The following is a 16,517-nucleotide window of genomic DNA, read 5'->3' as shown; positions in this document are numbered from 1 at the left end:
AAGTTTTTCATGTCTTTGAAAGATTATGCTTCATTACGACATTGTAAATGAGTAATGAAAGTTGTTTCTGGTCTTTTCGATATTGTCAACGTTGTGTTGTTTTGGTTTCTTATGAATCTCTTCTATTCTTTTGTTGAAATTGCAATCGTATTTTGTTTGTGTGAAATTCGATTATTGTGTATCGAAAATTGATTGTGAATATGTATCTATGAGCAGAATAATAATTATCGGAATGTAGGAATTGAGAATTAATCTGAAATTCCTCTTGCCATTTTCCACTTTACAGTAAGTCCCGACATCACGATTCCTGATACAAAGCCACCTGGTAAGAGATTTGAAAAATATTGACTTTGGTTTTGTTACCTAATGTAAAATAAGCTAGGGCTCGTGTAGAAATATAATTACAATTACTTAAGTAAATGAGACCTAATTAAAGGAAAGAATTTCGGAATGTATTTGTTAGTGGCCGTTCATTTGTGCGATTAATGTTGATAGGTGTATAGGTGTTGATGTTCAATGAACAGCTATATTGAATTATTATGTATGTGCCAGTGTTAATTGATGGCTGCCTCCTTATTCTTTAGGTCGTTGCAATGCTGCTGAATCGGACATTGTGTTCGTTCTGGATTCTTCAACTAGCGTTACTGATGCGAACTTCAAGAAATATTAGCTTTTATGAAAGACTTTGTATCGGATGCTAGTATTGACTCGGGTAACGTGCGAGTGGGGGCAGTGATTTATAGCACTGATGTAGAGGTTGAGTTTCATTTGAATCGCTACAGTTCAAAACGTGATATCCTCGATGCTATTGACAACATTGCCTATGTGTATGGAAGCACAAATACATATGGAGGTCTGCACACAGCCAGAACACAGATGTTCACAGCAGTAAATGGTGACAGAGCCGGTGTTCCTAATATCATTTTCCTCATAACTGATGGCGTTTCCAACGTCAATGCTTTGCAAACGATACCAGAAGCGGAAGCTATTCGCGCAGAAAACATCCATATTTACGCTATAGGTATAGGGCTTGCAGAAACTACAGAACTTGACAAAATTGCATCAACTCCAGCAAGCGCTAACAGTTTCACTGTGGAAGATTTTAATGAGCTTCAAGGCTTAAAGCACAAGATATTTGAATCTTACTGTCCCGGTACGTATTTCTCAAGGAATATTACACCTGTCATCGTCATCGTCGCAGTTGTCATCGTTTCCTTTGAATGGAGTGAACATCTTGAGATTGTAGCGTTTTCTGTTGTAAATGTTTGCTGTTTTGCATCTCCTCTGTATTCTTAGTGATCTGTTTACACCGCTGTGCAAGCTGCAATTCTTCTTTACCTGGTTGATATTTTTGTATTTCCTTTATTCTGTGTTTGAATTTCTTTAGTGTTTTAATATGAATGTTCTTTGTGTCTTATGAATTGCATTTGATGTCTGCTGTGTGCAGTGAAATGGAATAGGAGTTGTTTTGGTTTTATTCATTGAATCTTAGAGAGCAACAATTGACGTTAAAGGATATGTTGCCATTACTGTAATGTCCCGTGTGCATGTATGAATCAATGAATTAATGTAAGAGACAATTGCCTAGTTATGAAGTATTGCTGTTTGTCGTTTACATGGGCACAATATGTAAAGTTTTGAAAAGGCCGACAAACAAAATGTGAAAATGCATGTTGAGCATGGGAAGTTAATTCACGAGAAACAGGATGAGAAACAAAATACATATGAATAAGTGCTGCTTTATTGAGCAATCTGAAATATGCTCCACTTGAGAAATTTGAAACGATAAGTATGTAAGTGAAAGCTATTGAACTTTCAGCATTGTGCTGTGTTTTAACAGACATATCACGCTTGGAAGTTTTTGAAGTTTTTCATGTCTTTGAAAGATTATGCTTCATTACGACATTGTAAATGAGTAATGAAAGTTGTTTCTGGTCTTTTCGATATTGTCAACGTTGTGTTGTTTTGGTTTCTTATGAATCTCTTCTATTTTTTTGTTGAAATTGCAATGGTATTTTGTTTGTGTGAAATTCGATTATTGTGTATTGAAAATTGATTGTGAATATGTATCTATGAGCAGAATAATAATTATCGGAATGTAGGAATTGAGAATTAATCTGAAATTCCTCTTGCCATTTTCCACTTTACAGTAAGTCCCGACATCACGATTCCTGATGCAAAGCCACCTGGTAAGAGATTTGAAAAATATTGACTTTGGTTTTGTTACCTAATGTAAAATAAGCTAGGGCTCGTGTAGAAATGTAATTACAATTACTTAAGTAAATGAGACCTAATTAAAGGAAAGAATTTCGGAATGTATTTGTTAGTGGCCGTTCATTTGTGCGATTAATGTTGATAGGTGTATAGGTGTTGATGTTCAATGAACAGCTATATTGAATTATTATGTATGTGCCAGTGTTAATTGATGGCTGCCTCCTTATTCTTTAGGTCGTTGCAATGCTGCTGAATCGGACATTGTGTTCGTTCTGGATTCTTCAACTAGCGTTACTGATGCGAACTTCAAGAAAATATTAGCTTTTATGAAAGACTTTGTATCGGATGCTAGTATTGACTCGGGTAACGTGCGAGTGGGGGCAGTGATTTATAGCACTGATGTAGAGGTTGAGTTTCATTTGAATCGCTACAGTTCAAAACGTGATATCCTCGATGCTATTGACAACATTGCCTATGTGTATGGAAGCACAAATACATATGGAGGTCTGCACACAGCCAGAACACAGATGTTCACAGCAGTAAATGGTGACAGAGCCGGTGTTCCTAATATCATTTTCCTCATAACTGATGGCGTTTCCAACGTCAATGCTTTGCAAACGATACCAGAAGCGGAAGCTATTCGCGCAGAAAACATCCATATTTACGCTATAGGTATAGGGCTTGCAGAAACTACAGAACTTGACAAAATTGCATCAACTCCAGCAAGCGCTAACAGTTTCACTGTGGAAGATTTTAATGAGCTTCAAGGCTTAAAGCACAAGATATTTGAATCTTACTGTCCCGGTACGTATTTCTCAAGGAATATTACACCTGTCATCGTCATCGTCGCAGTTGTCATCGTTTCCTTTGAATGGAGTGAACATCTTGAGATTGTAGCGTTTTCTGTTGTAAATGTTTGCTGTTTTGCATCTCCTCTGTATTCTTAGTGATCTGTTTACACCGCTGTGCAAGCTGCAATTCTTCTTTACCTGGTTGATATTTTTGTATTTCCTTTATTCTGTGTTTGAATTTCTTTAGTGTTTTAATATGAATGTTCTTTGTGTCTTATGAATTGCATTTGATGTCTGCTGTGTGCAGTGAAATGGAATAGGAGTTGTTTTGGTTTTATTCATTGAATCTTAGAGAGCAACAATTGACGTTAAAGGATATGTTGCCATTACTGTAATGTCCCGTGTGCATGTATGAACCAATGAATTAATGTAAGAGACAATTGCCTAGTTATGAAGTATTGCTGTTTGTTGTTTACATGGGCACAATATGTAAAGTTTTGAAAAGGCCAACAAACAAAATGTGAAAATGCGTGTTGAGCATGGGAAGTTAATTCACGAGAAACAGGATGAGAAACAAAATACATATGAATAAGTGCTGCTTTATTGAGCAATCTGAAATATGCTCCACTTGAGAAATTTGAAACGATAAGTATGTAAGTGAAAGCTATTGAACTTTCAGCATTGTGCTGTGTTTTAACAGACATATCACGCTTGGAAGTTTTTGAAGTTTTTCATGTCTTTGAAAGATTATGCTTCATTACGACATTGTAAATGAGTAATGAAAGTTGTTTCTGGTCTTTTCGATATTGACAACGTTGTGTTGTTTTGGTTTCTTATGAATCTCTTCTATTTTTTTGTTGAAATTGCAATGGTATTTTGTTTGTGTGAAATTCGATTATTGTGTATTGAAAATTGATTGTGAATATGTATCTATGAGCAGAATAATAATTATCGGAATGTAGGAATTGAGAATTAATCTGAAATTCCTCTTGCCATTTTCCACTTTACAGTAAGTCCCGACATCACGATTCCTGATGCAAAGCCACCTGGTAAGAGATTTGAAAAATATTGACTTTGGTTTTGTTACCTAATGTAAAATAAGCTAGGGCTCGTGTAGAAATGTAATTACAATTACTTAAGTAAATGAGACCTAATTAAAGGAAAGAATTTCGGAATGTATTTGTTAGTGGCCGTTCATTTGTGCGAATAATGTTGATAGCTGTATAGGTGTTGATGTTCAATGAACAGCTATATTGAATTATTATGTATGTGTCAGTGTTAATTGATGGCTGCCTCCCTATTCTTTAGGTCGTTGCAATGCTGCTGAATCGGACATTGTGTTCGTTCTGGATTCTTCAACTAGCGTTACTGATGCGAACTTCAAGAAAATATTAGCTTTTATGAAAGACTTTGTATCGGATGCTAGTATTGACTCGGGTAACGTGCGAGTGGGGGCAGTGATTTATAGCACTGATGTAGAGGTTGAGTTTCATTTGAATCGCTACAGTTCAAAACGTGATATCCTCGATGCTATTGACAACATTGCCTATGTGTATGGAAGCACAAATACATATGGAGGTCTGCACACAGCCAGAACACAGATGTTCACAGCAGTAAATGGTGACAGAGCCGGTGTTCCTAATATCATTTTCCTCATAACTGATGGCGTTTCCAACGTCAATGCTTTGCAAACGATACCAGAAGCGGAAGCTATTCGCGCAGAAAACATCCATATTTACGCTATAGGTATAGGGCTTGCAGAAACTACAGAACTTGACAAAATTGCATCAACTCCAGCAAGCGCTAACAGTTTCACTGTGGAAGATTTTAATGAGCTTCAAGGCTTAAAGCACAAGATATTTGAATCTTACTGTCCCGGTACGTATTTCTCAAGGAATATTACACCTGTCATCGTCATCGTCGCAGTTGTCATCGTTTCCTTTGAATGGAGTGAACATCTTGAGATTGTAGCGTTTTCTGTTGTAAATGTTTGCTGTTTTGCATCTCCTCTGTATTCTTAGTGATCTGTTTACACCGCTGTGCAAGCTGCAATTCTTCTTTACCTGGTTGATATTTTTGTATTTCCTTTATTCTGTGTTTGAATTTCTTTAGTGTTTTAATATGAATGTTCTTTGTGTCTTATGAATTGCATTTGATGTCTGCTGTGTGCAGTGAAATGGAATAGGAGTTGTTTTGGTTTTATTCATTGAATCTTAGAGAGCAACAATTGACGTTAAAGGATATGTTGCCATTACTGTAATGTCCCGTGTGCATGTATGAATCAATGAATTAATGTAAGAGACAATTGCCTAGTTATGAAGTATTGCTGTTTGTCGTTTAAATGGGCACAATATGTAAAGTTTTGAAAAGGCCAACAAACAAAATGTGAAAATGCATGTTGAGCATGGGAAGTTAATTCACGAGAAACAGGATGAGAAACAAAATACATATGAATAAGTGCTGCTTTATTGAGCAATCTGAAATATGCTCCACTTGAGAAATTTGAAACGATAAGTATGTAAGTGAAAGCTATTGAACTTTCAGCATTGTGCTGTGTTTTAACAGACATATCACGCTTGGAAATTTTTGAAGTTTTTCATGTATTTGAAAGATTATGCTTCATTACAACATTGTAAATGAGTAATGAAAGTTGTTTCTGGTCTTTTCGATATTGTCAATGTTGTGTTGTTTTGGTTTCTTATGAATCTCTTCTATTCTTTTGTTGAAATTGCAATGGTATTTAGTTTCTGTGAAATTCGATTATTGTGTATCGAAAATTGATTGTGAATATGTATCTATGAGCAGAATAATAATTATCGGAATGTAGGAATTGAGAATTAATCTGAAATTCCTCTTGCCATTTTCCACTTTACAGTAAGTCCCGACATCACGATTCCTGATACAAAGCCACCTGGTAAGAGATTTGAAAAATATTGACTTTGGTTTTGTTACCTAATGTAAAATAAGCTAGGGCTCGTCTAGAAATGTAATTACAATTACTTAAGTAAATGAGACCTAATTAAAGGAAAGAATTTCGGAATGTATTTGTTAGTGGCCGTTCATTTGTGCGAATAATGTTGATAGGTGTATAGGTGTTGATGTTCAATGAACAGCTATATTGAATTATTACGTATGTGTCAGTGTTAATTGATGGCTGCCTCCTTATTCTTTAGGTCGTTGCAGTGCTGCTGAATCGGACATTGTGTTCGTTCTGGATTCTTCAACTAGCGTTACTGATGCGAACTTCAAGAAAATATTAGCTTTTATGAAAGACTTTGTATCGGATGCTAGTATTGACTCGGGTAACGTGCGAGTGGGGGCAGTGATTTATAGCACTGATGTAGAGGTTGAGTTTCATTTGAATCGCTACAGTTCAAAGCGTGATATCCTCGATGCTATTGACAACATTGCATATGTGTATGGAAGCACAAATACATATGGAGGTCTGCACACAGCCAGAACACAGATGTTCACAGCAGAAAATGGTGACAGAGCCGGTGTTCCTAATATCATTTTCCTCATAACTGATGGCGTTTCCAACGTCAATGCTTTGCAAACGATACCAGAAGCGGAAGCTATTCGCGCAGAAAACATCCATATTTACGCTATAGGTATAGGGCTTGCAGAAACTACAGAACTTGACAAAATTGCATCAACTCCAGCAAGCGCTAACAGTTTCACTGTGGAAGATTTTAATGAGCTTCAAGGCTTAAAGCACAAGATATTTGAATCTTACTGTCCCGGTACGTATTTCTCAAGGAATATTACACCTGTCATCGTCATCGTCGCAGTTGTCATCGTTTCCTTTGAATGGAGTGAACATCTTGAGATTGTAGCGTTTTCTGTTGTAAATGTTTGCTGTTTTGCATCTCCTCTGTATTCTTAGTGATCTGTTTACACCGCTGTGCAAGCTGCAATTCTTCTTTACCTGGTTGATATTTTTGTATTTCCTTTATTCTGTGTTTGAATTTCTTTAGTGTTTTAATATGAATGTTCTTTGTGTCTTATGAATTGCATTTGATGTCTGCTGTGTGCAGTGAAATGGAATAGGAGTTGTTTTGGTTTTATTCATTGAATCTTAGAGAGCAACAATTGACGTTAAAGGATATGTTGCCATTACTGTAATGTCCCGTGTGCATGTATGAATCAATGAATTAATGTAAGAGACAATTGCCTAGTTATGAAGTATTGCTGTTTGTCGTTTAAATGGGCACAATATGTAAAGTTTTGAAAAGGCCAACAAACAAAATGTGAAAATGCATGTTGAGCATGGGAAGTTAATTCACGAGAAACAGGATGAGAAACAAAATACATATGAATAAGTGCTGCTTTATTGAGCAATCTGAAATATGCTCCACTTGAGAAATTTGAAACGATAAGTATGTAAGTGAAAGCTATTGAACTTTCAGCATTGTGCTGTGTTTTAACAGACATATCACGCTTGGAAATTTTTGAAGTTTTTCATGTATTTGAAAGATTATGCTTCATTACAACATTGTAAATGAGTAATGAAAGTTGTTTCTGGTCTTTTCGATATTGTCAATGTTGTGTTGTTTTGGTTTCTTATGAATCTCTTCTATTCTTTTGTTGAAATTGCAATGGTATTTAGTTTCTGTGAAATTCGATTATTGTGTATCGAAAATTGATTGTGAATATGTATCTATGAGCAGAATAATAATTATCGGAATGTAGGAATTGAGAATTAATCTGAAATTCCTGTTGCCATTTTCCACTTTACAGTAAGTCCCGACATCACGATTCCTGATACAAAGCCACCTGGTAAGAGATTTGAAAAATATTGACTTTGGTTTTGTTACCTAATGTAAAATAAGCTAGGGCTCGTCTAGAAATGTAATTACAATTACTTAAGTAAATGAGACCTAATTAAAGGAAAGAATTTCGGAATGTATTTGTTAGTGGCCGTTCATTTGTGCGAATAATGTTGATAGGTGTATAGGTGTTGATGTTCAATGAACAGCTATATTGAATTATTACGTATGTGTCAGTGTTAATTGATGGCTGCCTCCTTATTCTTTAGGTCGTTGCAGTGCTGCTGAATCGGACATTGTGTTCGTTCTGGATTCTTCAACTAGCGTTACTGATGCGAACTTCAAGAAAATATTAGCTTTTATGAAAGACTTTGTATCGGATGCTAGTATTGACTCGGGTAACGTGCGAGTGGGGGCAGTGATTTATAGCACTGATGTAGAGGTTGAGTTTCATTTGAATCGCTACAGTTCAAAGCGTGATATCCTCGATGCTATTGACAACATTGCATATGTGTATGGAAGCACAAATGCATATGGAGGTCTGCACACAGCCAGAACACAGATGTTCACAGCAGAAAATGGTGACAGAGCCGGTGTTCCTAATATCATTTTCCTCATAACTGATGGCGTTTCCAACGTCAATGCTTTGCAAACGATACCAGAAGCGGAAGCTATTCGTGCAGAAAACATCCATATTTACGCTATAGGTATAGGCCTTGCAGAAACTACAGAACTTGACAAAATTGCATCAACTCCAGCAAGCGCTAACAGTTTCACTGTGGAAGATTTTAATGAGCTTCAAGGCTTAAAGCACAAGATATTTGAATCTTACTGTCCCGGTACGTATTTCTCAAGGAATATTACACCTGTCATCGTCATCATCGCAGTTGTCGTCGTTTCCTTTGAATGGAGTGAACATCTTGAGATTGTAGCGTTTTCTGTTGTAAATGTTTGCTGTTTTGCATCTCCTCTGTATTCTTAGTGATCTGTTTACACCGCTGTGCAAGATGCAATTCTTCTTTACCTGGTTGATATTTTTGTATTTCCTTTATTCTGTGTTTGAATTTCTTTAGTGTTTTAATATGAATGTTCTTTGTGTCTTATGAATTGCATTTGATGTCTGCTGTGTGCAGTGAAATGGAATAGGAGTTGTTTTGGTTTTATTCATTGAATCTTAGAGAGCAACAATTGACGTTAAAGGATATGTTGCCATTACTGTAATGTCCCGTGTGCATGTATGAATCAATGAATTAATGTAAGAGACAATTGCCTAGTTATGAAGTATTGCTGTTTGTCGTTTACATGGGCACAATATGTAAAGTTTTGAAAAGGCCAACAAACAAAATGTGAAAATGCGTGTTGAGCATGGGAAGTTAATTCACGAGAAACAGGATGAGAAACAAAATACATATGAATAAGTGCTGCTTTATTGAGCAATCTGAAATATGCTCCACTTGAGAAATTTGAAATGATAAGTATGTAAGTGAAAGCTATTGAACTTTCAGCATTGTGCTGTGTTTTAGCAGACATATCACGCTTGGAAGTTTTTGAAGTTTTTCATGTATTTGAAAGATTATGCTTCATTACAGCATTGTAAATGAGTAATGAAAGTTGTTTCTGGTCTTTTCGATATTGTCAACGTTGTGTTGTTTTGGTTTCTTATGAATCTCTTCTATTCTTTTGTTGAAATTGCAATCGTATTTTGTTTGTGTGAAATTCGATTATTGTGTATCGAAAATTGATTGTGAATATGTATCTATGAGCAGAATAATAATTATCGGAATGTAGGAATTGAGAATTAATCTGAAATTCCTCTTGCCATTTTCCACTTTACAGTAAGTCCCGACATCACGATTCCTGATACAAAGCCACCTGGTAAGAGATTTGAAAAATATTGACTTTGGTTTTGTTACCTAATGTAAAATAAGCTAGGGCTCGTGTAGAAATATAATTACAATTACTTAAGTAAATGAGACCTAATTAAAGGAAAGAATTTCGGAATGTATTTGTTAGTGGCCGTTCATTTGTGCGATTAATGTTGATAGGTGTATAGGTGTTGATGTTCAATGAACAGCTATATTGAATTATTATGTATGTGCCAGTGTTAATTGATGGCTGCCTCCTTATTCTTTAGGTCGTTGCAATGCTGCTGAATCGGACATTGTGTTCGTTCTGGATTCTTCAACTAGCGTTACTGATGCGAACTTCAAGAAAATATTAGCTTTTATGAAAGACTTTGTATCGGATGCTAGTATTGACTCGGGTAACGTGCGAGTGGGGGCAGTGATTTATAGCACTGATGTAGAGGTTGAGTTTCATTTGAATCGCTACAGTTCAAAGCGTGATATCCTCGATGCTATTGACAACATTGCATATGTGTATGGAAGCACAAATACATATGGAGGTCTGCACACAGCCAGAACACAGATGTTCACAGCAGTAAATGGTGACAGAGCCGGTGTTCCTAATATCATTTTCCTCATAACTGATGGCGTTTCCAACGTCAATGCTTTGCAAACGATACCAGAAGCGGAAGCTATTCGCGCAGAAAACATCCATATTTACGCTATAGGTATAGGGCTTGCAGAAACTACAGAACTTGACAAAATTGCATCAACTCCAGCAAGCGCTAACAGTTTCACTGTGGAAGATTTTAATGAGCTTCAAGGCTTAAAGCACAAGATATTTGAATCTTACTGTCCCGGTACGTATTTCTCAAGGAATATTACACCTGTCATCGTCATCGTCGCAGTTGTCGTCGTTTCCTTTGAATGGAGTGAACATCTTGAGATTGTAGCGTTTTCTGTTGTAAATGTTTGCTGTTTTGCATCTCCTCTGTATTCAATTCTTCTTTACCTGGTTGATATTTTTGTATTTCCTTTATTCTGTGTTTGAATTTCTTTAGTGTTTTAATATGAATGTTCTTTGTTTCTTGTAAATTGCATTTGATGTCTGCTGTGTGCAGTGAAATGGAATAGGAGTTGTTTTGGTTTTATTCATTGAATCTTAGAGAGCAACAATTGACGTTAAAGGATATGTTGCCATTACTGTAATGTCCCGTGTGCATGTATGAATCAATGAATTAATGTAAGAGACAATTGCCTAGTTAAGAAGTATTGCTGTTTGTCGTTTACATGGGCACAATATGTAAAGTTTTGAAAAGGCCAACAAACAAAATGTGAAAATGCGTGTTGAGCATGGAAAGTTAATTCACGAGAAACAGGATGAGAAACAAAATACATATGAATAAGTGCTGCTTTATTGAGCAATCTGAAATATGCTCCACTTGATAAATTTGAAATGATAAGTATGTAAGTGAAAGCTATTGAATTTTCAGCATTGTGCTGTGTTTTAACAGACATATCACACTGGGAAGTTTTTGAAGTTTTTCATGTATTTGAAAGATTATGCTTCATTACGACATTGTAAATGAGTAATGAAAGTTGTTTCTGGTCTTTTCGATATTGTCAACGGTGTGTTGTTTTGGTTTCTTATGAATCTCTTCTATTCTTTTGTTGAAATTGCAATGGTATTTTGTTCCTGTGAAATTCGATTATTGTGTATCTATGAGCAGAATAATAATTATCGGAATGTAGGGATTGAGAATTAATCTGAAATTCCTCTTGCCATTTTCCACTTTACAGTAAGTCCCGACCTCACGATTCCTGATACAAAGCCACCTGGTAAGAGATTTGAAAAATATTGACTTTGGTTTTGTTACCTAATGTAAAATAAGCTAGGGCTCGTGTAGAAATGTAATTACAATTACTTAAGTAAATGAGACCTAATTAAAGGAAAGAATTTCGGAATATATTTGTTAGTGGCCGTTCATTTGTGCGAATAATGTTGATAGGTGTATAGGTGTTGATGTTCAATGAACAGCTATATTGAATTATTATGTATGTGTCAGTGTTAATTGATGGCTGCCTCCTTATTCTTTAGGTCGTTGCAGTGCTGCTGAATCGGACATTGTGTTCGTTCTGGATTCTTCAACTAGCGTAACTGATGCGAACTTCAAGAAAATATTAGCTTTTATGAAAGACTTTGTATCGGATGCTAGTATTGACTCGGGTAATGTGCGAGTGGGGGCAGTGATTTATAGTACTGATGTAGAGGTTGAGTTTCATTTGAATCACTACAGTTCAAAGCGTGATATCCTCGATGCTATTGACAACATTGCCTATGTGTATGGAAGCACAAATACATATGGAGGTCTCCACACAGCCAGAACACAGATGTTCACAGCAGAAAATGGTGACAGAGCCGGTGTTCCTAATATCATTTTCCTCATAACTGATGGCGTTTCCAACGTCAATGCTTTGCAAACGATACCAGAAGCGGAAGCTATTCGTGCAGAAAACATCCATATTTACGCTATAGGTATAGGGCTTGCAGAAACTACAGAACTTGACAAAATTGCATCAACTCCAGCAAGCGCTAACAGTTTCACTGTGAAAGATTTTAATGAGCTTCAAGGCTTAAAGCACAAGATATTTGAATCTTACTGTCCCGGTACGTATTTCTCAAGGAATATTACACCTGTCATCGTGCTCGTCGCAGTTGTCGTCGTTTCCTTTGAATGGAGTGAACATCTTGATATTGTAGCGTTTTCTGTTGTAAATGTTTACTGTTTTGCATCTCCTCTGTTTTCTTGGTGATCTGTTTACACAGCTGTGCAAGCTGCAATTCTTCTTTACCTGGTTGATATTTTTGTATTTCCTTTATTCTGTGTTTGAATTTCTTTAGTGTTTTAATATGAATGTTCTTTGTGTCTTATGAATTGCATTTGATGTCTGCTGTGTGCAGTGAAATGGAATAGGAGTTGTTTTGGTTTTATTCATTGAATCTTAGAGAGCAACAATTGACGTTAAAGGATATGTTGCCATTACTGTAATGTCCCGTGTGCATGTATGAACCAATGAATTAATGTAAGAGACAATTGCCTAGTTATGAAGTATTGCTGTTTGTCGTTTACATGGGCACAATATGTAAAGTTTTGAAAAGGCCAACAAACAAAATGTGAAAATGCGTGTTGAGCATGGGAAGTTAATTCACGAGAAACAGGATGAGAAACAAAATACATATGAATAAGTGCTGCTTTATTGAGCAATCTGAAATATGCTCCACTTGAGAAATTTGAAACGATAAGTATGTAAGTGAAAGCTATTGAACTTTCAGCATTGTGCTGTGTTTTAACAGACATATCACGCTTGGAAGTTTTTGAAGTTTTTCATGTATTTGAAAGATTATGCTTCATTACAACATTGTAAATAAGTAATGAAAGTTGTTTCTGGTCTTTTCGATATTGTCAATGTTGTGTTGTTTTGGTTTCTTATGAATCTCTTCTATTCTTTTGTTGAAATTGCAATGGTATTTAGTTTCTGTGAAATTCGATTATTGTGTATCGAAAATTGATTGTGAATATGTATCTATGAGCAGAATTATAATTATCGGAATGTAGGAATTGAGAATTAATCTGAAATTCCTCTTGCCATTTTCCACTTTACAGTAAGTCCCGACATCACGATTCCTGATACAAAGCCACCTGGTAAGAGATTTGAAAAATATTGACTTTGGTTTTGTTACCTAATGTAAAATAAGCTAGGGCTCGTGTAGAAATGTAATTACAATTACTTAAGTAAATGAGACCTAATTAAAGGAAAGAATTTCGGAATGTATTTGTTAGTGGCCGTTCATTTGTGCGAATAATGTTGATAGGTGTATAGGGGTTGATGTTCAATGAACAGCTATATTGAATTATTATGTATGTGTCAGTGTTAATTGATGGCTGCCTCCTTATTCTTTAGGTCGTTGCAGTGCTGCTGAATCGGACATTGTGTTCGTTCTGGATTCTTCAACTAGCGTTACTGATGCGAACTTCAAGAAAATATTAGCTTTTATGAAAGACTTTGTATCGGATGCTAGTATTGACTCGGGTAATGTGCGAGTGGGGGCAGTTATTTATAGCACTGATGTAGAGGTTGAGTTTCATTTGAATCACTACAGTTCAAAGCGTGATATCCTCGATGCTATTGACAACATTGCCTATGTGTATGGAAGCACAAATACATATGGAGGTCTGCACACAGCCAGAACACAGATGTTCACAGCAGAAAATGGTGACAGAGCCGGTGTTCCTAATATCATTTTCCTCATAACTGATGGCGTTTCCAACGTCAATGCTTTGCAAACGATACCAGAAGCGGAAGCTATTCGCGCAGAAAACATCCATATTTACGCTATAGGTATAGGGCTTGCAGAAACTACAGAACTTGACAAAATTGCATCAACTCCAGCAAGCGCTAACAGTTTCACTGTGGAAGATTTTAATGAGCTTCAAGGCTTAAAGCACAAGATATTTGAATCTTACTGTCCCGGTACGTATTTCTCAAGGAATATTACACCTGTCATCGTCATCGTCGCAGTTGTCGTCGTTTCCTTTGAATGGAGTGAACATCTTGAGATTGTAGCGTTTTCAGTTGTAAATGTTTGCTGTTTTGCATCTCCTCTGTATTCTTAGTGATCTGTTTACACCGCTGTGCAAGCTGCAATTCTTCTTTACCTGGTTGATATTTTTGTATTTCGTTTATTCTGTGTTTGAATTTCTTTAGTGTTTTAATATGAATGTTCTTTGTGTCTTACGAATTGCATTTGATGTCTGCTGTGTGCAGTGAAATGGAATAGGAGTTGTTTTGGTTTTATTCATTGAATCTTAGAGAGCAACAATTGACGTTAAAGGATATGTTGCCATTACTGTAATGTCCCGTGTGCATGTATGAATCAATGAATTAATGTAAGAGACAATTGCCTAGTTATGAAGTATTGCTGTTTGTCGTTTACATGGGCACAATATGTAAAGTTTTGAAAAGGCCAACAAACAAAATGTGAAAATGCGTGTTGAGCATGGGAAGTTAATTCACGAGAAACAGGATGAGAAACAAAATACATATGAATAAGTGCTGCTTTATTGAGCAATCTGAAATATGCTCCACTTGAGAAATTTGAAATAATAAGTATGTAAGTGAAAGCTATTGAACTTTCAGCATTGTGCTGTGTTTTAGCAGACATATCACGCTTGGAAGTTTTTGAAGTTTTTCATGTATTTGAAAGATTATGCTTCATTACAGCATTGTAAATGAGTAATGAAAGTTGTTTCTGGTCTTTTCGATATTGTCAACGTTGTGTTGTTTTGGTTTCTTATGAATCTCTTCTATTCTTTTGTTGAAATTGCAATCGTATTTTGTTTGTGTGAAATTCGATTATTGTGTATCGAAAATTGATTGTGAATATGTATCTATGAGCAGAATCATAATTATCGGAATGTAGGAATTGAGAATTAATCTGAAATTCCTCTTGCCATTTTCCACTTTACAGTAAGTCCCGACATCACGATTCCTGATACAAAGCCACCTGGTAAGAGATTTGAAAAATATTGACTTTGGTTTTGTTACCTAATGTAAAATAAGCTAGGGCTCGTGTAGAAATGTAATTACAATTACTTAAGTAAATGAGACCTAATTAAAGGAAAGAATTTCGGAATGTATTTGTTAGTGGCCGTTCATTTGTGCGATTAATGTTGATAGGTGTATAGGTGTTGATGTTCAATGAACAGCTATATTGAATTATTATGTATGTGCCAGTGTTAATTGATGGCTGCCTCCTTATTCTTTAGGTCGTTGCAATGCTGCTGAATCGGACATTGTGTTCGTTCTGGATTCTTCAACTAGCGTTACTGATGCGAACTTCAAGAAAATATTAGCTTTTATGAAAGACTTTGTATCGGATGCTAGTATTGACTCGGGTAGCGTGCGAGTGGGGGCAGTGATTTATAGCACTGATGAAGAGGTTGAGTTTCATTTGAATCGCTACAGTTCAAAGCGTGATATCCTCGATGCTATTGACAACATTGCATATGTGTATAGAAGCACAAATACATATGGAGGTCTGCACACAGCCAGAACACAGATGTTCACAGCAGTAAATGGTGACAGAGCCGGTGTTCCTAATATCATTTTCCTCATAACTGATGGCGTTTCCAACGTCAATGCTTTGCAAACGATACCAGAAGCGGAAGCTATTCGCGCAGAAAACATCCATATTTACGCTATAGGTATAGGGCTTGCAGAAACTACAGAACTTGACAAAATTGCATCAACTCCAGCAAGCGCTAACAGTTTCACTGTGGAAGATTTTAATGAGCTTCAAGGCTTAAAGTACAAGATATTTGAATCTTACTGTCCTGGTACGTATTTCTCAAGGAATATTACACCTGTCATCGTCATCGTCGCAGTTGTCGTCGTTTCCTTTGAATGGAGTGAACATCTTGAGATTGTAGCGTTTTCTGTTGTAAATGTTTGCTGTTTTGCATCTCCTCTGTATTCTTAGTGATCTGTTTACACCGCTGTGCAAGCTGCAATTCTTCTTTACCTGGTTGATATTTTTGTATTTCCTTTATTCTGTGTTTGAATTTCTTTAGTGTTTTAATATGAATGTTCTTTGTGTCTTATGAATTGCATTTGATGTCTGCTGTGTGCAGTGAAATGGAATAGGAGTTGTTTTGGTTTTATTCATTGAATCTTAGAGAGCAACAATTGACGTTAAAGGATATGTTGCCATTACTGTATTGTCCCGTGTGCATGTATGAATCAATGAATTAATGTAAGAGACAATTGCCTAGTTATGAAGTATTGCTGTTTGTCGTTTACATGGGCACAATATGTAAAGTTTTGAAAAGGCCGACAAA

General features: G+C 36.1%; 1 protein-coding gene across 1 annotated transcript in view; it reads left to right on the top strand.

The window, feature by feature from the left end:
- Positions 1-286: 286 nt before the first annotated feature.
- LOC149129031 (uncharacterized) overlaps positions 287-16,517 on the top strand; it is a gene marked incomplete at its 5' end in the record, with an annotated part of 51,451 nt that continues 35,220 nt past the window's right edge. Inside the window, 18 exon segments of the mRNA XM_089346819.1 lie at positions 287-325; positions 585-665; positions 668-1,117; positions 2,151-2,189; positions 2,449-2,978; positions 3,706-3,772; positions 4,016-4,054; positions 4,314-4,814; positions 5,881-5,919; positions 6,179-6,616; positions 8,044-8,481; positions 9,611-9,649; positions 9,909-10,346; positions 11,717-12,286; positions 13,284-13,322; positions 13,582-14,019; positions 15,149-15,187; positions 15,447-16,016. Of these exon segments, the coding sequence (XP_089202945.1) occupies positions 287-325; positions 585-665; positions 668-1,117; positions 2,151-2,189; positions 2,449-2,978; positions 3,706-3,772; positions 4,016-4,054; positions 4,314-4,814; positions 5,881-5,919; positions 6,179-6,616; positions 8,044-8,481; positions 9,611-9,649; positions 9,909-10,346; positions 11,717-12,286; positions 13,284-13,322; positions 13,582-14,019; positions 15,149-15,187; positions 15,447-16,016 (4,794 nt within the window).

Source organism: Octopus bimaculoides, unplaced genomic scaffold (genome assembly GCF_046866305.1).
Source record: "Octopus bimaculoides isolate indiv1 unplaced genomic scaffold, ASM4686630v1 contig181, whole genome shotgun sequence".
Classification (NCBI taxonomy): Eukaryota; Metazoa; Mollusca; class Cephalopoda; order Octopoda; family Octopodidae; genus Octopus; species Octopus bimaculoides.
Note: the sequence above shows the minus strand (reverse complement) of the source record. Positions and strands in the feature narration are given on the sequence as shown.